The sequence below is a fragment of the Triturus cristatus genome, chromosome 8 (assembly GCF_964204655.1).
Source record: "Triturus cristatus chromosome 8, aTriCri1.1, whole genome shotgun sequence".
NCBI lineage: Eukaryota > Metazoa > Chordata > Amphibia > Caudata > Salamandridae > Triturus > Triturus cristatus.
Genome location: NC_140591.1, coordinates 1,453,937,770 through 1,453,960,824, shown reverse-complemented (window position 1 = coordinate 1,453,960,824; position 23,055 = coordinate 1,453,937,770). Strand labels below are relative to the sequence as shown.

Below are 23,055 nucleotides of genomic sequence, written 5' to 3'. Positions count from 1 at the left end.
GAATGTCAGAGGTGCTGCAAATTGTGTGCGAGATATTTCTCCCCTAATAGCTCTCCTGTGAACCACTGACTAGTTTACTATGCATCACAGAATACCTTGAATTTCAGTAGAAATATTGGCTAGAATTAAATCTGTTCCGACGTTAAACTAGGGAAGAATAAAGTGGAGTTATTTTCTTGGTGATGTCACAGGGATCTTATCCTTCTTTAGGACAAAACTGAGGACTGTACTAGCCACATAAGCACAAATCTTCCTAAGACACAGGGGTCTGGCGGTCATTTAAATCCTCTTGGTAACACATCAAGTATGGCAAAAAACATCTCTAATCAGGATACTAAAATTTTTCTGTTCAGAGCATCTTGTGGAACAGTGATAAAGAAAGGTGTCCCATTAACACGGCACACATCCCATAAATTATCAGAAATGCCTTCAGCAGGCTTTTACTGCTGAAGGAGAATTGCAATAATGAACTTTTTTGGCAGCGACAACAAATACAGCATTCAAAAGGAAATGGAATGCAATGTTTAGAGCAAGGTAGAGGAGTTTTTCTTGCCATTTATAGATGTCCGGTCATTGGACCTAGTGAAGGATCCCCAACAGTAGCAATGCTACAGAAGCCTAGCTAAAGAATAGCAGAGCATTTATACAGGCGTGCAACACCCCTAAGAAAAGGTACACTTGAAAGTCTCCTTGAACAAAAAACACCCCAACGCAAAAAACTAAGTGTAGAAGCAAAGCACACAACTTACAGCAGTCTACATGTACTTAGTGATCAACATCAGCATCTTCAAACTGTCCAGCAACTGTTGGTATTGAATCCACATCCATTCCATCTGGGAGAGAAAGGGGGAGATAAAACAGCCAATGTGATACGTTCACGACTGAAAAAGCTTAGGCACTCTGTTGGCAAGTCAGAACAATATTTAGTTTTCAGTAAAACATATGCCCTTTTGCTTTTTATCTAGAAGCTTAGAGTATGGGCATCCAACCAAAGACCAGGTGGGCCAGGTCCAGGTCAAATTTTCAAACATTATGTAGAACATTTCCATTGAAATTTACCATGTGTACATTTACCTTATGTGGGTATCCTAAAAATCTGGCATTTATCAAGTCCTCCTGAACCTATGTGGGACACCATTATTTTAGAATCTCCACTTTGTCTTCATAGATTTGGTTAATTGCAATAAACTATATAATTTTACTGCAATAGATTAATAACAATCATGTACAATCACATTAAAATCATTACAAATAAAAACTATAAAAACAATTCTATGCATAACATTGGTATAAAAAAAACAACCTGCCCCACTGTAACATGCACGGCCTAGATCTTATAACCAGATGGTAAAAGAGAATATAATAAATATACTGATCTACAAATGCATTCATCTATTCTTCTGGTGTAGTGATTGTATCCAAAGGTTGTTTGAGTAGGGCTCAAGTGGACTTCTAAGCTGCATCTAGAAAATGTGGCTGCTCAGCACAATTCTACAAGGATGTGGAATTCCTATAGCCCAATGCCCGGGACATATGGTTTGGGGTCAAGGACAACACGTTTTCATCTGTATTTTGTCCTTGGGACAAGTAGGCACAACGCTTTGGCTGCCAGTTTACAGTATCACATTATGGATCAGGGAAAGGCAGTCACTACAGTTATGGTAATATTTATGTCCATGTGTTAAAGCTGTTCAAGCTTGTATTTATGGTTCATTAATGCAAATCTTTTATTATTAGGGTGAGCGCTCTTAGTAAATGTTGTAAGCTCAGACTGCACTACTGACAGTGGTTCAAGTATAAAAATGCGTAAACACGTTTTCAATGTTTAGCAATATGAGGCTATGTATAATGCTCCCAGAATGCTCTCGGATTAGATTCAAATGTTTGTAGAAGCTTGAAAGCAAGACAGTTTATTCTTTGCTTTCAAAATAAAATGTTCACAAAAAATGCTAAAACATTTTGCTAAACTACTGTAAGGTTTTAGGATCCATTTCTTTGTTGCATCATTTAGTAAAATGGGTGGATGAAATATTCATAATGGAAAATCGATGTAACCAGTTTTAACAAGATTATGGGAAACAAAAATAAACAAGAATTGGTAAGCCAGTAGGTCTGAAATTGTTGATCAGCCTTTTGGTTTTGTCAACGCGGCACTTGTTTTGGCATAGTTTTTGTAAAAGCTTACTGGCGTGGGAGCTGCCAGGCCGTCACCATTATAACAAACATTGGCAAAAGCGAAAATTGTTTTGGTCTCAAAAAGCATATTTTGCCACAGTAGTTCCTGGCACGGACTGTTTGTCGATATGCTCCTTGTGAAAGAACAGAATGTGCTGTCACTCACAGTGAAGCTAGCCGATAAACAGAGCGAGAGAGACAGAATTTTAATAAACACAAAAGGTCATGGTTAACACCAGACCTAATTAGGGGCCCAACTATTAAATAAAGTCTCATAAGTGCACCCATGTCCTTGCATTAAGTGCAAATATACAGCTTTTGTGAATTCACAAGACTTTACAGAAGTAGGCCACGAAATAGTAATCCTAGAAAATATTTGTGAACTTCATTTAACATGAGCAACTATGCAGGTATGGATTTGCTCATGCAAAAATCTGAGTGTTTGCAAGTTCACTTTCCCTTCAACCACTTTTTTCCCAACCCTGGAAGAAGTTTTATGTCTGCCATTGTCAGGATTTCATCAGTCTGGGAAAAGATTAGAGAAGAGTTGGTGAAAACCCTTAAAACATGCTAGTTAGTAGGTTTGCACAGACTCAAAAGGCCATTCCAACCCTGTAACTTTTGTTTACCATTACCTTCAGCCCCAGTATGTAGATCTGCGGAAACGTGGCAACAAAAGGGAATTGCTAGTATTCAAACCTTACTATGGAAGGAGCCCTGGCATAATCAGAGGCTATTTCAGAGCTCTTAAATAATGAGATTGCTGTCATAATTTGTCGCCGCATGACATGGCACAAAAGGGACAAGTAGATTTATGAAGCAACCTGCCCAGTGGACCAGTAGATATTTTATTAAATTCCACACCCCTGATTATATTTTCTGCATTTTACACAGTAACGTTTAAGGAGCTCTATAATACAAGAGTTGACCATGTAAATTAATATATAGTATAAAATTTAATAACTGTTTCAAAATTTGGCTGCCCAACAATTCTGTACAATCTGCTGTATTCAGACTACGCTTTAGAATGTCAACTACACCCAAAACCATTTTGCAGACAAATTAGCTTTAGAAATTTGTACAATTTTGTAAATCAATCGTTTGCACCACGCACAAATTGTATAGCATATTTGAATAGTTTTATGTTTACATAATTTGTTGAAAGTTTTAATTTTTTATACATGAACATGCAATGTGCGTGAATGAGAAGATACTATTTTCAGGTCAGCGTGTCCAAATTGTTAATTTCTTTTTTGATGAAAAAACTTTATTGAATTTCAAGCCAGCGAAGCTGGCCAAGCTAAGTACACGGCACACACAACAAAATAAGGTATATGCTCCATACAGGGCAGAAACAACTATTACGTTTATCGCAGTGAACAAAGAATGAATACAAGTACAGAGGTAATTAAGCAAGTGGACTCAGCCACTCCACCCCCCCCCACATACCCAGCCTTGTTTCTGGGGGCAACCGCGGGCTTTGAAAACCATACGCTCCTGCTGCCCACACCAATCTACACCCAGTCTCCACTTCGACAGGGTAGGAGGCCCAGGGGACAGCCATCGCGCAGCAATGTCTCATTTCGCCACCAGGAGGGCTGTGCCCAAGAACACTCTTTCAGCTCTCATACCCCTAGATCTCTAAAAACACCCCAAGGAGAATCAATAGGGGTGGGCGGGGGCGTGGGGGGGGGGGGGGGGGGTTATCTTGTCATCCCAGTACCTCCGACAGCTCATGAGTCACCTTGGTCCAGTACAGAAGTACCACTGCACAAGACCATACCATGTGATAGAAATCTGCGGAGTCAATTCCGCATCGAGGGTATGTGGGGGTGCAGCGCAAGCCAGCGCAGTACAAGCGAACTGGAGAGAGGTATACAAAGTAAAGATAGCAGGTTTGAACAAGCCACAAACTGGAGGAGGTGATAAGGTCACAAGGGGCCATCAGGGCATCTCGCCAGTCTTCGTCCTCTACACATCCCACCCAATTCTCCCAACAGGTGGTCAAATGAACCAGGGGAGTTGATATAAGGGTGCAGTAGATCTGAGATTCTGCCGTGGCTTAGGCTTCCCATTATCAATTTGGCCTCCAGAGAACTGAATTCTGGGAGTACATCAGTGGGCAGAGAGTGGGCCTGGAGAGCGTGTTGTCTGAGTTGGAGTCATTTATAAAATGGAGTATGTGTAAGGCTATAGAGGGAGATCCGGAGCGCTGCCGGCGGACGGAGCATTGGTCCAGGAAAGATACACGGGAGGTTGGCTGAATTGCTGTGGGACCTCAACCTCTCGTTTGGAGGGCTGCCTCTTCGATTGCCTGCTTTCGACATTGCGTAGCTCGAGCTTCCTCCGTGTTGCTGTTTCTCTCCAATGGGGGGGAATATTGCTGGCTTCCCTTGGGTTCATGTGAGTGGGGGGGCTTGATCCTTGGATTTCTTTGTGTTGATCCGCGTAGGGGGATTGAAGAGGGGTCTTTTTCTCCAGGAGTCACCGGTTGGCAGATAAAACTGTTAAGTACTTAATTAAGAGGGACTTCTGGTTTAAAGCGGCAAGATCTTGCCACCAAACGCAAGTTTCTGTGTCTAAACAAATATTTAGAGGCCCGACCTATAAATTTCATGAAGTTCCCAAACAACATAATTATGAAAGTATTTTAAGGTGTACTCTAAACTCCGAATCTTCTGAGTCTTCTAACCATCCAGACTCAAACCTTCATTATACAGACCTCAATTATTGTTCATACCTCCCTAAAAACGAGTTGGAAGGGTTTGCCTGTATGAATTCATTTAGGAAAAAGGGTCGTGGTAATAAGAAAGATCTCTCTCAACCTAAGACACCATTAGTATCATTAAAGGATAAAAGTACCACCTCAGACACTAAATTAATCGTGGTCCCTTTAGATCCTAAGGAGCCTGCCACTCTTGATCAAACTAATCCTTTTGGGGTTAACGACAGTCATAAGGACTCTGCTCCATTGTTCCCAGTACTAACTGGGGGGGTCTTCTCCAGTTTTGGATGAGAACCCTCCTCTTTCTTCAAAAAAACAAATAGAAGATGGATGGGACCCAATACATTTGATTCCAAAGCGCCCTATTAAACTAATAAGAACCAGAGGACCCAAAACACGGGAACCAAAGCAGCGGTAGTCTCTACAAGGGCCGCCAAAACAGCAATAAAGGAACAATTGAAGACGGCCTCTCATCAAAACTACACCTTCATTGCGTTCCTTTTTCAAAATAAAAGATAACCCAATATTAGTATCAGAAATGTTGTCCTCTACAGAAGCACCTTCAGCCACATCATCTTCACTTCTGTCCTCAATGGAGTCTCCTAATAAATATCAAGTACTTTCGTCAAACGAGCAAGAGGCAGACAAAGACTGCCCTACAGCAAAGCAGGTAGCTCAGCCTCCTGAGATGGAGAGCCATATATCCTCACCAATCTCAAACTCTGGTACCCTTTCACCAGTATTAGACAAAGACTACCCTATGAGTAGTGGTATGGGGGGGCGATATTGGAGGTCTGGTGGTAACACTATTAAATGAGATGAAAATAGGCTTTGCTAAATCAGAAAAGAATCAACAGAAAATTCAGGCTACTTGCGAAATATTAGAGGGCAAATTTAATGCATTATTGGAAAGAGTAGTAACTGTAGAGACGACCCTGGAACAGATAAAGGAGGAAGTGAGACTGTCAGAGCAACAATGAAAAAGCCTCGGTCACTGAGAGAGAGCTACGTGACAAAATTGAGATCCTGGAAAATAATTCAAGGAGGAACAACCTTCGAATAATGAACGTTCCGGAATCCCAAGAAGGGCAAAATATAAAGTCTTTTGTTATAGACCTTCTGAAACATTTCGTCCCCGAAATAGATGAAAAAGACCAAGATAGTGACATCCAGAGGGCCCACAGAGAGCCATTCAGACTGAACAAGGATAGAAAGAACCCTCGAAGGATTTTAGTAAACTTTAAATCCTATACAATAAAAGAACGCATTCTGAACAAAGCTCTAATCCCTGGAGTCCTGACCAAAGACGGCTATAATTACAAAATTCGTTCCGACATCTCTAAAGCTACATCAGATAGGCAATGGGCTTTAGGGAAATACATGCAAGACATAAGGGCAGAAGGTGCCACGGTACAAATGAAATTTCCAGCACTCCTCCGTATAATGTGGCGCAATAAAACATACAACATACGAGATCCAATGGAGGTGGAATCGTTTTTGGAACGCATGAGATCCAATAGATACGCTTAGCCAAATGAGCCAACTCGTAAATAAGGCCTCGGTTGCGGTTCTCGAATAGGGCAACTAGGATTGCCCAAGACAGTGGGGAGGGTTCTCCAGGGAGGGCACAGGGGAGGGGTGTACACTTAAAATGCAATAAAATAGGGCTTTTATTAAAACACTGGGTGGGGGAGCATGTGGGAGAAAAACATTAAAAAAAAAGTCCTCATTTGACACGGTCAACAAAAAAATCTCTAACCTTTTTCTTTTATGTATACAATTTCTTAAAAAAGGCAATTATATAAAAATCTATGCCTAAAAAAGATGGAGTTAAAGACCTGGGGATCATGTCATGGAATGTAAATGGATTGAGGGTTCCCTTGAGAAGGAAAAGAATATTAGAATATATAAAGCTATCAGATTGCAAGATTTTCCTTGTCCAAGAATCCCATTTATTGAAAGAGGAATGGACTATGATGTTAAAACAACAGAAATGGATTGAATACTGCATCTGCACAACACAATCTTGCACAGTGAAAGGTGTAGCCATTCTAGTTAAAAAAACAGCATCAGCAATATTAGGGGAATGTATAGTTGATACGCAGGGGAGGTGGGCTATTGCCAAATTGAAAATTAATGAGGTGTGGATAACCTTTGTAAGTTACTATGGACCAAATGTGGATGATCCGGCCCCCTTATATACTCTACTTTTTCAGTTAACTGGAGTCAGTGACTCTATAGTATTAGGGGGTGATTTTAATTTGGTTCTAGATCCAAGCCAAGACTCCACCTCTCGTAGAGGAGCTTCCAAAACACAAAAAATGAGAACTGCTATAAGACAACTAATGGCTGATATAGGATTGGTCGACATTTGGAGGGAGATGGCTAATAAATATAAAATAAATGGAGGGAAATTTACATTTCATAATAAAAAATGTGGACACCGGTCAAGAATTGACTTTTTCTTAGTGGATACTGTAGTGAGTAGGAATGTTATTCAAATAAGTCATGCTCCTGAGCATATGTCATTCAGCAGTTATTTTAAAAATAGCTACACATAATGCTCAATTAACACGGAGGTGGACTATTAACAGGACTATTAGAAAGCACTATAGTCGAAAAACTAAAAGCAGAGACTAAAGAGTTTTTTGATATAAACCTTAACTCTGCCCCAATACAAACAGTCTGGGACACATACAAGGCTTTGAGGGGTTTATTAATAGCTATATCCTGCTCACAGGCTAAGAAAACAAAAGAAGATATTAAGAAATTAGAAAATAAGATACAAGGATGTCAAGAAAACCTTGAAAAGGAACAGGGAAATCCAAACATTCTGGAAAATGTATTGAATGCAAAACATAAACTTGCTGACTACCTAGAGATCATAATCAAAAAAAGTGGGATGCTAGTAAACTAGCTCACCACGAATATGGAGAGGGGTGTAGCAAACTTCTCGCATGGAAGACAAAAACTGACCATACGAGAAATCGGATAAAGGACCTTCGAAATGTAGATACTGGCAACATAATAACAAACGAAGAAGCCTTCGCCCACTTTTTTGAAAATTTATATACGGAGGAAAAAATAATTGAGGAAAAGAGTATTAATGAATTTTTATCGGAGCTGACTCTTCCCTCACTTCAACAAAATGAAAAAGAACAAATAAACTGCCCCATAGTTGTGGAAGAAATAACTCAAACCATTAAGTCTTTAAAAAAGGGTAAAGCGGCAGGCCCGGACTCCATTCCAAATGAGATGTACAGTATATTAAAAAAAGAACTGACACCTATTCTTTTCCAACTTTTCAACTCCTGTTTTTTAAAAGGTAATACCCCCCCCCCGCGTCATGGGAAGAGGCGACTATCACAATCCTGTTAAAACCAAACAAAAACCCTCGAATATGCGAATCATATAGGCCTATCTCCCTCCTAAATTGTGATCATAAGATCTACACACAGATTATCACCAAACGCCTAAATAAAGTGATGGGTTCGATCATACACCCAGACCAAAAGGGCTTTATGAAAGGGAGACAGCTCAGCGAATTAGTACAGGACCTTATCGGAGCTATAGATATGGCCCAAACATACAAGACCCCCTTGGCAGTAATGACTTTTGATGCTGCCAAAGCTTTCGATCGGGTCAACTAGACTTTTTTTATTTAAAGTGATACAACGTTTTGATCTGGGTGAAACATGTATGACAGCAATTAAAGCTATCTATAAAAACTCCTCAGCAAAAATTTTGGTGAATGGGAAATTAACTAGATCCATACAAATTGGAAGAGGGACTAGACAAGGCTGCCCTCTCTCCCCGTTACTTTTTAATATGTATATGGAACCACTGGCATATAAACTGAGAACTAGCCAGAATATTATTCCATTTAGATGTAATGGATGGGAGAAAAAAATAGGTCTATATGCGGATGACCTTATCATCTTTTCAGGTGACTTAGAAACATCATATACAGGAATTTGGTCTGAATTAGAAAATTTTGGCAGGGTTTCAGGATATTCACTCAATCAACAAAAAACTGAATTAATGAAATGGAACACAAATTTCAAAAGTATCTACACAAAAAAAGAAATAAGGTATTTGGGGATACAGATAGCTCAAAATATTGATAAGATTGCACAGATAAACTTTGAAAAAGTGACAAAAAAAGTAAGCTCCCAACTACAAACCTGGGGAGCGCTGCCTATCTCCTTTCTGGGCAAATCTAACCTATTAAAAATGTCAATCCTTCCCCAATATACATTCCTATTTAACACCATTCCCTTAGAGTTCCCAAGAGCCTGGTTTAGGAAGGTACAAGGACTTTTTTCAAGCTTCATATGGGGAAATAAAAGCCCGAGAATAGCCCTGAAAAAACTGAGAAAAAAAAAAAAAAAAAGGAGGTATTGCAACCCCTGATTTATATCTTTATCTGTGCGCGTTCCAGTTAAAAAAATTCCGACAATTGATGATTGAAAGCTCTATGTTCTCGCCCCTCTACAAAGCGCTAACTTTTGATTTCTCCCAACAAGCTGGATGTTTCCTTTTAAAATTTGGTCACCCAAAATTTTAAAAAAAAGTTAGATTGAAGATTCTGCTATCTGCAGTAAAGCTTTGGTCGCAGGGGAGCAGTCTTTTAAAAATTCCCTACTACAATGATATCACACCAGTCTGGGACTCTCCTGGGACGCCTTTATGTCTAGAGGATGCTCTTGCAACACCTTTGAGGAGATATGGAATTAATACCTGGGGTCAACTTTTTATTTGAGGCGGAACTTATATCCTGGTCCCATATATCTGTAATTTGCGAAGATCAGATATCAAAGTTCAAATACTATCAACTGTCAAGCTGGACAAAATCTTCTAGAAAAGAATTGGAAGGAAATTCGAACTTGGCCTTAAAGATATCCACTCGACAAACACAAGTAAAAGAAGTGGCAGAATGGTATTGGCTACTTGTCCAAAATGGGGAAGAGGAGCAGGTCTTATTCATGGAGACATGGAGGAAAGACCTACCGGATAAAGACCTCGAAAATAGTGGGCAAGTATCTATGTCTCTTTTATGGTCTTGTATAAATGCTGCGCCCTTAAAAAAGAACCATCTATTTACAGTCCATAAGGCTTACTGGACTCCTCGGAGATTATCGAAAATGGGAAGCCGTGAAATCAAGAAATGCCCTAAGTGTGGAGAAGAGAGGGCAAATGAGGTACACATGTTCTGGAGCTGCCCAGTAATACACGTCTTTTGGAATAATGTGGGTAAGATCATATCAGATATTATGGGCTTGGATATAAAATTAACAACTATGTCGGTCATTTTTGGGCTACTCCCAAGGGAAGTAGTTGGAGGGGTATTAACAAAAAGTCATCAAGCCTTGTTTTTTACTTTGACTCTACTAGCTCGAAGGGAGCTTTGTATTAAATGGATTTTGCCCTGCCCTCCCACGAAGGAGGAATGGATTCATTCCATTCAGAGGGTATCATCGGTAGATCAAGCTAGTAAAAGTACAAAAAAAAACAAAATATTGGGAAATTTGGGATAAATGGATAGAGACAGAAGCTAGATATATAAAGTACTTTTTTTTTTTTTGCAATCTTATTGTATTTTCAGGATATCCTCTCTTGTTTGTGATCTTTGGGTCCAATGATTAAAAATATGCCCCACAAAAACCATAGGGAAGGAAAAAAAAATTCTCCCTGAGGAGGGAATTGTGGCTCTGTCATACTCTCAAGATAAAGGTTGAGGCCCATTTGAGTATTTGAAGGTTCAGTTCTGGAGTTATAAGGCACCCTTTTCCTCCCCTCGGGGTATGACCAGACCAGTAAAAACTTGCCTTTAAATGTTCCAAAATTGGGTCAGAGAAATCTATGAGTTGGAGCATATTTTGGTTAAATGAGGACTAAAAAAAAAAAATGTGTAAGGCTATATAGGTCTGTCGAAGGTCTTGGAAGGAGTGCATGTGCGTCGTCCCCATACCATACATCTACAAGCCGCGTAATACCAATGAGATCCCAGGTGCTGTGCCAGAGTGGTGTCTGCAGCGCATGCCTGGCCTCCCATTTTACATGTTGGAGAGCAGTTTGCCATGTGAGGAACACCACCCGGGTCACCAGGGGCAGAGAGAGTGTGACCGGGGACTCCGAGCATAGCCTGTAGTTGTGGGAAACCCATCAATGAGAGTTCCAAGCGATAAGCGGGGTCAGACCAACCCCCATTAAACCAATCCTGGAGGTGTGAGGACAAATAGTAGAGTTGGAGATTGGTCATCCCCAGGCCACCTTCATAGGGGCCTTGCTGACAGTGTGTGAAGGCCTGCAACCCCCCCCCCCCACCCCCCTCCCCTACCCCAGAATGCCTTAATGGCACCATCTAGAACAGAGATCCATGTCAGAGGTAAGTGAAGCAATAAGTTCTGAAAAACAAAGGAAACGTGAGAGAATCATCATTTCGAAGATGGCAATATGCCCCAGGACATTGACTGGGAGGGCTGGCCACCTGATAAGCTCTGACTTGGCTTTCTGGACCAGGGGTTAGAGGTTGAGTGTCCAAGTGAGCTCTGGGTGTTGAGTGATCCATATTCCCAAGTATTTAAAACTAAGTAGGCGGAGAGGGATGTTAGTCTGCCAGTCGAAGCAATCTCTGGACAGCACCAGGGGAACCAGCACTGACTGACTGAAGCGTTCCAGCAACACAAGAGATTTGGGCCAACTCACAGCCGGGTGCATAAGAGAGCTGTACATCGTCTTTATATAGAGCAATACAATGCTCCAGGCCCAGCCCACGTATTGGGGAATAAGTTGGGTCAGGGGCTCTATCGCCAAGGCGAAGAGGAGGGAGTCAGTGGGGGCAGCCATACCGGGTCCATCGCTCTATGGCAAAGGAGTCGCAGAGGAACCCATTGGCCCAGGCCCAGGCGGTGAGGTTGGAAGAAAGGACCCAGACCACGCTCAGGAACCTCAGCCCGAAGCTAGCATGAATCGACACAAACTGAAGGTAGTCACAATCCACTGTATTGAAAGCCTTCTCAAAGTCAATAAGAAGCAAGGCTAGGTCTGATGGCAGTCGATGACGGTGGGCCAGGGCCACGTGCAGCCGACGGATACCGTGTCTCGTGCACCAGGATGGCATAAAGCCACATTGGTTTGGCTGTACCAACTCATATAAGACGCGTTTGAGCCTATTAGCCAGTATGGTAGCGAAAACTTTTACCTCGCAGTTCAGGAGTGATATCGGCCAGTAGGCTGTGCAAAATGTGGATGAGGCTGCTTCTTGGGTATTACTAATGTGACCAAGGCCAGGTCCAACTGGAAGAACCCGGTGTAGGTGACCCCCTTGCATAATGACAGAAGGTAAGGGATAAGGGTCTCCAGGAACGTTGTATAATATTCCATAGGAAAGCCATACGGGCCAGGGGGTTTTACCCGGTGTCATACAAGACAATTCCTCTCCGATCTCCTCCACTCCAAGAGGCTCATCTAGCAGGCGTGCGTCAGAGGAAAGCAGCCTAGGAAGGGGGACCGACTCAAGGAAAGATCCAGACACAGCCGCATTCCTGTCCGCTGGCCTGGTGCACAGTGTGTGGTAGTACTTGCGAATGTTTGGGCTATCTCGGCAAGGGACTGTTGGGGATGACCAGAGCCGTCCAGAATCTCGGGGAGAATTCGGTTGGCCTGTTGACGGGAGACCCAACAATAGAGTAATTTCCTGTTTTGGTCCCCCCAGCCGTAAATCCGAGCCATCATGGCCCCCCAGAGGTGCTTGGTCACCTCATGAGAATGCAGCCGAATGCCCTCGCGGACGAGACCCAACTGCGACATCCGCCTGAGGATTAGACTAACTGGTGCTCCAGATGAAGTGCCTGGGCCTCCAATGGAGTGACAAGGGCAGAGCGATCGCGCTCCTAGGCTTTGACATAACTCCCCGTAGGGTCACTTTACTAGCGGCCATAGGGTTCCTGTACATGTAACCAAGACCTCATTATTGTGGAAGTATGCCTGGAGCTCAGATCCAAGTAAATGGACCAATTTTTTGTCCTGGAGGAACGAATAGTTTCTTACCTGTCGGTGTAGTTTTGCAGCTTGAAGATCTTTCTGGATTCACTATGCTGTGCATTATTCCGCGATCTTGTGGTTGGGTCCGGATTCGTAGTCTTTCTTTTGTTTTTTTGTAGCCCAGGTGGGCGGCGACGACCCACCATTTGGTGCACCTCTCGCGACGTCGTCGTGCTTCCTGCGGAAGTCCCACCTTTGGGGCGCCATCTTCGGGTTCTTTTTTTAAACCCTAGGCGATTGAATAGTCCTTTTGTTTATTTTCTGTACGTTATTATTTCTCCTGATGTTTTCCACTTCACCCCCTCTTCCTCCAGCCTCATCTTCCTGGCGGAGGTGGGTGGGTTCGCTAGTGAATCCAGAAAGATCTTCAAGCTGCAAAACTACACCGACAGGTAAGAAACTATTCGTTTTGCAGCGTGAATCTTTCTGGATTCACTATGCTGTGCATAGACTTTGTAGCGGTTTTTTCCTAATTTTGTGGTGGCTGGGTGGTAGATGAGCGTTGGTCGTTGAAAATGTGTTGAAGCACCTTCTGTCCAACCTGTGCTTCCTTGTTCATCTGAATGTCCACGCAGTAGTGTTTCGTGAACGTGTGCACAGATGCCCAAGTTGCCGCCAGACATATGTCCTGGATGGGCGTGTTCGCCAGGAAGGCAATGGTGGCCCCCTTCTTCCTTGTGGAGTGAGCCTGAGGCCCCTCCGCTAGCTCCTGTCCAGCCTGTTTGTGGCAGAATTGAATAGTGAGGGCAATCCATCTAGCTATGGTGCCCTTAGTCACTGGTCTACCCATGAAGCTAGTAGCAAAGGACACAGACAGCTGCTTTGATTTCCTGAGTTCCTTGGTTCTCTCAATGTAGTGCATCACCGCTCTTCTAGCGTCGAGGGTGTGCAGAGCCTTTTCTGCGTTTGAAGTCGGGTTTTGGAAGAAACTTGGTATCTGAATACTCTGATTCATGTGGAACGCCGACACCACCTTGGGCATGAAGTGTGGGTCTGTCCTCAGGACTACCCTGTCCTTGTGAATCTGAATGTAGGGTTCCTGTAGTGTTAGTGCCTGAAGCTCGCTCACCCTGCGCAGTGAGGTTATGGCCACTAGAAAGGCCGTTTTCATCGTCAACATTTGCAGTGTGGCCTTGTGAATGGGTTCAAACGGTGCCTTCATGAGCTCCGTCAGAACCACGTTTAGATTCCATGCCGGCGGCGGCAACCTTTTCGGAGGGGCCATTCTTTTTGCTCCTTCCATGAATCTCTTCACCACCTGCGAAGTGAAGAAACTTCCACCCTTCTCACCTCTGGTGTAGGCAACGATCGCCGCTAGGTGTACCCTTAGGGAGCTCGAGCAGAGGTTACTCTTTAGAAGGTGTGTGAGGTACCTCAGTACTGTTGAGTCTCTTGTCATTCTGTTTTGCAGGCCCTTCTTCCTGCACCACACAGTAAATCTCTGCCATTTTGCGCTGTAGCATTTCGTGTAGTTGGTTTCCCTGCCTCCCGTAGCACCCGCATAGTGCTAGGAGGCAATCTAAGGTGCGCGAACTCTAGGTCTTCAGGAGCCATGCCGCCAGGTTGAGGGTCTCTGGCTCTGGATGCAGGACCTCTCCGTTTTGCATGGAGAGCAGGTCCCTTCTCCTCTCGAACCTGTATGGATTGCCTTGTGCCATTTCTTGAATTTGTGAGAACCATGTCTGCCTTGCCCACTGCGGAGCCACTAGGATCAGAGTCATGTTGCTGGTTCTGCACTTGTCGAGCACTCTGTGCAACAGGGGTATCGGTGGAAAGGCGTAGGCAAATGTCCTCGACCAGCTTATCCATAGGGCATTTCCCTGGGATTGCTGATCTGGTTGCCTGGACGCGAAGCTTTGGCATTTTGCATTTTGGCGTGTTGCAAATAGGTCTATTGTGGGAGTTCCTCATCTCCGGAAAAGCTTCTCCGTTTCCTGGCCATTGAGCTCCCACTCGTGCGATGCCGAGGTCTGCCTGCTTAGCCAGTCTGCCTCCACATTGTCCTTCCCCGGTAGGTGAATTGCCAGTAGATCTATCCTGAGAGGTATGGCCCATCTCCAAATCTCCTGTGCCAGAGAGGAGAGAGGGAACAACTGTGTCCCCCCCTGCTTGTTGATGTAGAACATTGCCGTGGTGTTGTCTGTTTGAACCAACACCCTCTGGTTGTACAGGTGCCTCTGGAATGCCTTCAGGGCTAGCAGGATGGTTTTCAACTCGAGGTAATTGATATGGCGAACCGCATCTGCTGGAGCCCACAGACCCCTCACTCTGAGGTTGTCCATGTGCGCTCCCCATCCCTTTTGCGATGCGTCCGTGGTCATGGTCATTGTTGGGTTTGGTGGTGTCAGGCTTCTCCCTGCTGTCATGTTGTCTCTGTTCCACCAAGTCATCTCCTCCTGCACTGCGTGCGTAACAACCACTAAATCCTCCCAACTTCCGTTTGCTTGTGACCATTGCTGTTGTAGCCATTCTTGGAATGGTCTCATGTGCAGGCGTACATTCGGCACCAGCTGGATACACGACGCCATCATCCCCATCATCTTGCTCACTGACCTCACTGTCAGAGCTCGCCCCTTCTGGTAGAGCCGCGTCTCCTTCAGTAGGGCATCTGTCCTCCTGTCGCTGGGCACCACTGTGCTGTTCAGGGAGTTGATTTTTGCTCCCAGGAAAATCTTCACCTGCTCCGGTTCCAGCGATGACTTCCCCCAGTGAATCGAGAACCCCAGGTTTGTCAGAGTGTCTGTTACGCGTTTTGCGTGCCTCTCGCACTTCTCGCGTGAGTTTGCCTTGACCAGCCAGTCGTCTAAGTAGGGGTAGACATGGATCCCCTGCCTTCGTAGGTGGGCCGCGACCGCCGACAGGCATTTTGTAAAAACCCTTGGCGCCAATTTTAATCCGAAGGCCAGGGTTGTGAACTGGTAGTGTTCCTGGTCGATGTTGAACCTTAGAAGGCCCTTGTGTCTTCTGTTTATTGGGATGTGCAGGTAGGCATCCTTGAGGTCCACGGTGACCATGAAGTCCCCGTCTCTTATTTGGGGCAGTACCTCCTGCAGCGAAGTCATTTTGAACTTCTGCGTTCTGATGAACTTGTTTAGGTAACGCAGGTCCAGGATGGGTCTGAGGTTTCCGTCTACTTTCGGGACCACAAAGTAGTTTGAGTAGACCCCTTTGTTGCGTTCTCTGAACGGCACTGCCTCTATGGCTCTTTTTTCTAGAAGTTTCCGTGTTTCTTCTCTGAGTAGGGCCAGTTCTTGAGCCGATCTCTGCCTTCCCATTGGTCTTCTGTTTGGAGGTCTTTTCTCCAAATCTACGCAGTATCCGTACTGCATGACGTTCAGTATCCACTGGTCTGTGGTTAAACGCCGCCACTCCTGAAGGTAGAACCTCAGTCTTCCGCCTACTGGTGTTGTATGCTCGTAGGCTTTTGATTCTTCTCTTCCCCCTGATGTTACTGTACTGCGCCTCACCCTTGGGGGCATGTCGAGGGTAGGCGTCCTCTTGCGTGCTGAGTCACTTTGATGAGGGCTGGTCACCCCCTCTCCTTCTCTGGCCACGTCCGTTCCCTCTCCCGCGAAAGGACTGGCCCCGAGGTTGGTACTGCCAGTTTTGCTTCTGTTGACCTTGTTGTCCGTGACTATCACCCTGCTGACCCTGCTGGAACGTCTGGTGCGACGCCCCCTGCTGGCTTCCTCCCCGACCGTAGGGTCTCCTCGAGGGATTGCCTCGCCTCATTCCCCTCAGCTGTAGGGCCCCCATGGACCTCGCTGTTTCATTTTCTTTTTTCAGCTGGGTGAGTTTCTCGTCTACTGTTGCTCCGAACAGTGTCTCTCCGTTGAAGGGGGTGCTAAGGATGTTGTTCTGCACCTCCAGTTTGAATCCCGAGATTCTTAGCCATGCATGTCTTCTCTCGGTGACCCCTATGGCCATTAGTCTTGCCGAAGTCTCTGCCCCGTCCAACGCCGTCTTTATACAAGAGTTGGCGATGTTTTTACCTTCGTCCACCAGGTGCGAGGCTCTCTGGCGGTATTCTTCGGGGAGGTGCTTTACTAGCTCCCCCATCTCGTCCCAGTGCTGGTACTGGTGCCTATTGAGAAGTGCATTGGAATTCGCCATGCGCCAGTGCATTGCGGCGTTCCTCTCGACCTTTCTTCCTGTGAGGTTTATCCTCCTGCTTTCTTTATCAGGTGGTGGCCCCGAAGTTGCTGGTACTTTGGCCCTTCTCCTGGCCGTGGAAGCTATGATGGAGTCGGCGGTGATGCTACCCTTGATGTAAGGGGGGTCCAGAGAAGAGTGCTTATACTTTTTCTCCGTCCTGGGCGTGATCGAACGGCAGGTCGCTGGTTCCTTGAAGGCTTCTCTCCCCTGATTCATCACACTTTGTAGCATGGGGAGGAATTGGCTCCTCGTCTGGATGGGGAGCAGGGTCTCGAGGAGGAAATCTGCTTTCGGCCTCTCTTCATCGAGTTTGACGCCGAAGGCAGTCGCTGCGCTCCTGACCACCATATTGTACACCCCGATGTCGTCGGGTGGCGAGGGCCTCGAAGGGTACGTGTCCACGGGCTCCTCCGGGTTTTCGGTGTCGAGATCCTGCCATTTGATGTCGTGGCTGGTAGATGGCGCCGAGCTGTAGAACGACTGCTGGTCTTCTTCCTCGGCTTCACCTTCATAATAGGTCTCGTCTTCCACTTCGAGATCTCTCGTCAGTCCCTCTGTGTCGAATTCGTCCTCGACGAAGTTCGTCAGTGGAGCCGTTGGAATCTTGAATTCCTTCATCTTGGCGTCAAACTCCTTCTTCCTTTGAAGGATGTTCTCCATTTCGGCCTCGAGCCGCCTCTTCTTTTTCTCCATCTCGGAGATGCTTTCGGCGTTGACCGCGGGCCTTTTCGACGGAACTTGCGTCGACGTCGACCGTTCTTTCTGCGTCGAGCGTCCCGTTTCATGGGTGGTCTTCGACGATCCTTGCCTTTCGGCGTCTTTCGGCACCAGGGAGTCCTTTTCGAAGGATCCGCTCGGCCTCTTGTCCATGGTTCCCCCCCTTGGTCGTCGAAGTTTTCGGCGCCGGGGCTCCCTTTGTGGACTTTGACTCTGATTTTCTCGAGTCACCCTCGGGTTTGAGGTATTTTCTGTTTTGAGCTCGACGATTCTCTTACCTCGTCTTCATTTTTCTTGTCGGTCTCTACGACCGTGAAGTTTTCAGGTCCCTCGGCAACGTTGTCCTCATCGTCCGTGGAGAGGCCCAGATCGTAGAGCGACGGGGCCTTACCCTTGCCATCCATGCTGGCGTTGGCTCTTCTCTGCCGATCTCTCACCCGGAGCGTCTTCGGCGCGAAGGCTGAGCAGGCGTTGCAGTCCTTACTCTGGTGGTCGACCGGTAGGCAGAGGTTGCAGACCGGATGCTGGTCCTTCTGCGCGAACTTGTGGTGGCAGTTAGGGCAGAACTTGAATGGCGTCTTGTCCATTGCGCTCAGGGCCTCTGAGTGCGCATTCTCCAAGGGCGTAGAAGAAAAAGGCGCAAAACTTCCTTTCTTCGTGCTCCTGATGTAATCTCTTCCTTTCCTGTGATATCTTCGTAGTAGTTATCGACGAAACTCGCTTTTTATTTCTTCTTCCTTCGATTGTAATTCTGGAGCTTCCTGATGACAATCCAGACCCAACGGCGGAAAAAAGAATCTGAAGATGGCACCCCAAAGGTGGGACTTCCGCAGGAAGCACGACGACGTCACGAGAGGTGCACCAAATGGTGGGTCGTCGCCGCCCACCTGGGCTACAAAAAACAAAAAAAACAAAAAACAAAAAAAAAAAAAAAAAAAAAAAGAAAGACTACGAATCCGGACCCAACCACAAGATCGCGGAATAATGCACAGCATAGTGAATCCAGAAAGATTCACGCTGCAAAACCAGGCGTTCAGGCGCCACATGGGACGCTGTCCCATAGGTGGATGCTCAAGATGGAGGAGCAAAGGGAAATGACCCAAACTTCTGCGGGGCAGAATCTGGATCGAAGTCAACAACTAGCAATCAAAGGTGGGTAGAAAGGCGAGATGTATAACCGAGAGTGGTGGAGGTGAGCCACCGATGTGCATGTGTGAGAACTGCCTCTGTTGGGGGTGCCAGGATCTCCACACATCGCAGAGACCCGGGGTCATAGTCCAACCAGTGAGTACTAACCCGTCTGGACACCAAAGGGGTTCCAGTACTATCCAGGTCAGGCACTGCATTAAAATCACCCCCTATTATTGTGAGCCAATGTGGAAGGCGTGAAGGGTCCCCAAGACCGAGGGCAAAGAGGCTGGGGACACAAACACAAACCAGTGAGACTCACCCCTCCAAGGCGACGAAACGTGATGCGCGATCCGCAGGGACATTTATAACTACCAGGGGGAAGGAATGGCGAAGTAGGATAGCAACTCCCCTAGCTCCCCGGGAGTACCCAATATGGTCTACTAGAGCATTGACAATCCATGACAAAACCCGAATGTAGAGAGAGATTAGAGACACAAGGCAAGACCCAGGTCAGGAGAATGGGCAGCCAGTGAATGTCGAAATCGGTCAGATGGTGGGGCTGCAGGACAAGTCAGTGTCTGTGTGGAGAGTAGCCAGATCAGGGAGTACAGCGATTTATCCATCTGTCCCTCCTCTTCCATCTTATGCCTCAGAGGCAGGATTTGAAAAGACGGTTTAGAGGGTAACTGCGACTGCTCGGGGGGGGGGGGGGGGGGGGGGGCCTCGTGGGTAAGAGACTGACCAGCTCTACGATCTTTCCGTGACTGGGTGCGACGTCTACGAGTCTTTGGCAGCACCAGTGACTCCAAGGTATCAGGCGCCCTCTGGTGTTGTGAGGGGGTGAAGGCGGGTCCAAGCAGTGGGCGATCCTCCGTGAGACACCGCTAGGAGGAGTCCGGAGTATCATAGAGGTGGATGAAGCGGAGCCAAGCTGATATAAGTATACTGAAGCCCCATTGCCCGCAGCTTTTGTTTCACTTCCGTGTAGGAGCGCCTACGTCGCTGGAACTCGCGAGTGTAGTCTGGGAAAAGAAGAATTTCAGCGTCTCCGTACCGGAGGCAACAATGCTGCAGAGCTTCACTAAAAAAATGGCGTCCCGGACCCAGAAGTTAAGAATGCGAGCCATTATAGGTCGGAGAAAAGCCCCCTGTGGGGGTCAGGGTCTGATGCGCTGTTTCAATGGGCAACCATGAGTATAGATGATCAACTGACATCCAGGATTTGACCCAGTACTCCACAAAATCCACCATCTGCTAAGAGTCGGGACCCCACGCCTGCTTTGGGACTCCAATCAAGCGGACATTATTGCGCCCCGCACCCCGCAGCAGTTTAAGACTGGCTCCCTGCCAGTCTCTGGATCCACAAGGGATGGCCGCACAGCTGTGTCCAGGCAGGTGCATCAGCTCCCAGGTACAGGGCTGCGAGTAGGCCACTCCCCTGTACCGGAGAGAAACATCGTAAGCAGTGGTGCAGTGAGGCCCTCACCTCTCGGCCCATGCTAGTCTCGAGGCTCAGTTGCGCCAACAGTGGCCGGAGTGTCTCGTTGGCTGCCGGGCCCCCTCGGTCCCAGGTGCCTTTTCTGGGTCGTCCCCAGTGCGGATCACAGCCAGCCACGCTGGCCACAGCAGCAGGAGCCTCCCTGGGTGACGCAGAGAGCGGGAAGGGCAGCACTGCCGCAATCTGAATCTCCTAATGTGTCGGGAAGCGGTGGATGGCGACTAAGTCCAGGCAGGTTACAGATAAAAGGGATTTTTATGTGGAGCAGCACTAAAGTGCGACCGCTATGTTGGCCTTCTTGGCCACAACCCTCAAATTGCCGAAATTTTGTGTTGTTCACAGCACAAGAGGAAAGCATCAACTAAAAATGTATTGTAGCTTTTAGACTTTTTTTTTTATGGATTATTCGCCCAGATGATTTCCATCTCCAAGTCCCTAATTAAATGGTGTAGATATTTGACCCAGGGGTTGATTTTCTGGGGTATTTTCATAGTAATTGGTGAGCCATGATGTGCATTTCTGATTTGATAAAAGTATTTAATGAAGGCCACTTTGAAAGCTAGATCTGTTTTTTGTAACCCAAATTACTCCAGTATTGGAACTTTCATAGATTCACATGCTTGAATTATTCCCCGTCGTAGAGATGGGACGACAGGGAATGATTCAAGCATGTGAATCTATGAAAATTTCCAATACTGGAGAACTACAGGTACAGGTAAGTAACTTGTATTCTTCCAGGATAATCGGAGATCTGCGAGTGCTCGGAGGTAGACAGCAATTTTCTCCAAGGGCTTTGCATTGTAGCAAACTCAGGTGGACTCTACTCTTGCTGGGAAAGCAGGATGTCCATAGGTTAGTGAGAGTAGGAACTTATCCCCAAGAACAGTTGCAAGGCCTTTGGCTAATAAACTATGTACCTTAGTGTAGAATCTATTTCATGCAAAAAATAGTATAGCTCCTTTGTTCTTCAGAGCTAACAGATTATCAGACCTAAGTGTTTGTAGGAAAAGCACACTTTCTGCACAGTGTCAACCCAGATTTGTTTTGACTTTACTTGCAACAGAATTCTATGCGCTCAGAGGTAAAGTGCCTGTGTTCCTCCCCTTTCAACATGATGAAAATCCACCTGAGTATATTTAACCATACTATAAATCCATAGTATACGGTACAAAATGAAGAATACCCAGGGCCTGCAAGTTAAATGTCAATATTGGATGGCAGCACCTTTTGTGCCATCCACTAAATTGACAGGGTAAAAAAATAGCTTCAGGCCTTCAATCGTAGCATGACTGACAATTTAAAAACTGCAATTAGAACTGCATCAACTATTTTCATTGTAGCAAGCCTGCTTTTCCATAGGAACACATTGGGTTACGTTATTACATTTAATCAGTTAGGAAACACCTAGAAACATAAATTAACTATTTTTAATAGTTATTTACAATCCAATTCAATGGTGAAGTTCAGTATTCAATAAATATTAAGGGAAAGTAACTTTTAGAAATTTACTTTTTGCCTGCCCGGAGTTCCTGGAAACTAAATGTATTTGTTTGCACACTTCTTCCAGCCAGTAATTAGCATTTATTGTTTACATTTTCTATAATATTATTGTTGAAACTCTCCTTAAATTCACATTTCTCAGTTCATCAAGTACCACATTTAACTATTACACCTCAATTTCCATCATTCAATGTGCATAAAATCTACCATGAGCAGTGCCAAACATATGCTGTGGTGCTAACCCAGAGTATACCAAACACTAATTAGTATTTAAAGAGGAATGACAACTGCTCAAAGAGTACAGAACAAAAGCCTGGTTGTGGGGAGGTGTTGTAGTTCCCTTCACAAGATGACCAATAGGGTTGGGCCCATGAACTTGATTAACTTCAAAGAGCCCACATCTGTATCAGGCAAATATTAGTGAATACCTAAGCAGGCCCATTCATTTACAAAGCTGGCTCCAATGACAGTGGGCCTCTTTAGGTCGAGCCTAGGGCAGCGCGCATGCGCTGCTCTATGGCAGGCATCTTGTGAGCACTCCAAGCTTCCGAGACTTCTCCGTGTGGGTCTGGCAACTCCCACACATTCCATTGGCCTTTGCGTGTGGCTTTCAATAATGAACGCATGCAATTGGCCAAAGACGGGTGCATGTCCCTCCTTTTCTGTAAACTTTCACTCCCACGGCGTTTGGGTCTCGGGAGCGCGCCGCGGCGCGCAGGGTGCCAGCTGCATTCCTGGATCATGTTACTAGTTAACACAGCGCGGTCCTTTCACTTTAGCGGCTGTGCTTGTTTCCAGTTTGCCTGCTCTATCCTTCTTGGTCCTACAATATTCTCTGCTCCCCGTCTAATAGAACAGACACAAGCCTCCTCTGCGAATGTTCCATTGGAAAGTGCAGGATAAATACATATACATTTCAGACTTTTGCGAGCTGGATACCGATGTAAAAAGAGTCTCCACGGTATCTCAGCTACCGTGACAGGGCGTATTATTTTTTGTATACAATATTCTGCGCGGTATTAAGAATGTTCTGTGTATAGCTATGATAGTTAGACGGGAAATACAACCATATTCTCCTCGTAGCTCATATTTTCATATCATTCACTAA

The 23,055-nt window shown here is 45.7% G+C and overlaps 1 protein-coding gene across 1 annotated transcript in view; it reads right to left on the bottom strand.

Moving 5' to 3' along the window:
- The window catches only part of CLNS1A (chloride nucleotide-sensitive channel 1A), a 211,316-nt gene that overhangs the window by 51,043 nt on the left and 137,218 nt on the right, over positions 1 to 23,055 (bottom strand). The window contains exon 6 of the mRNA XM_085623254.1: positions 750 to 833. Coding sequence (XP_085479380.1) covers positions 766 to 833 — 68 coding nt within the window. The 3' untranslated portion in view covers positions 750 to 765. The remainder of the gene's footprint in view (positions 1 to 749; positions 834 to 23,055) is intronic.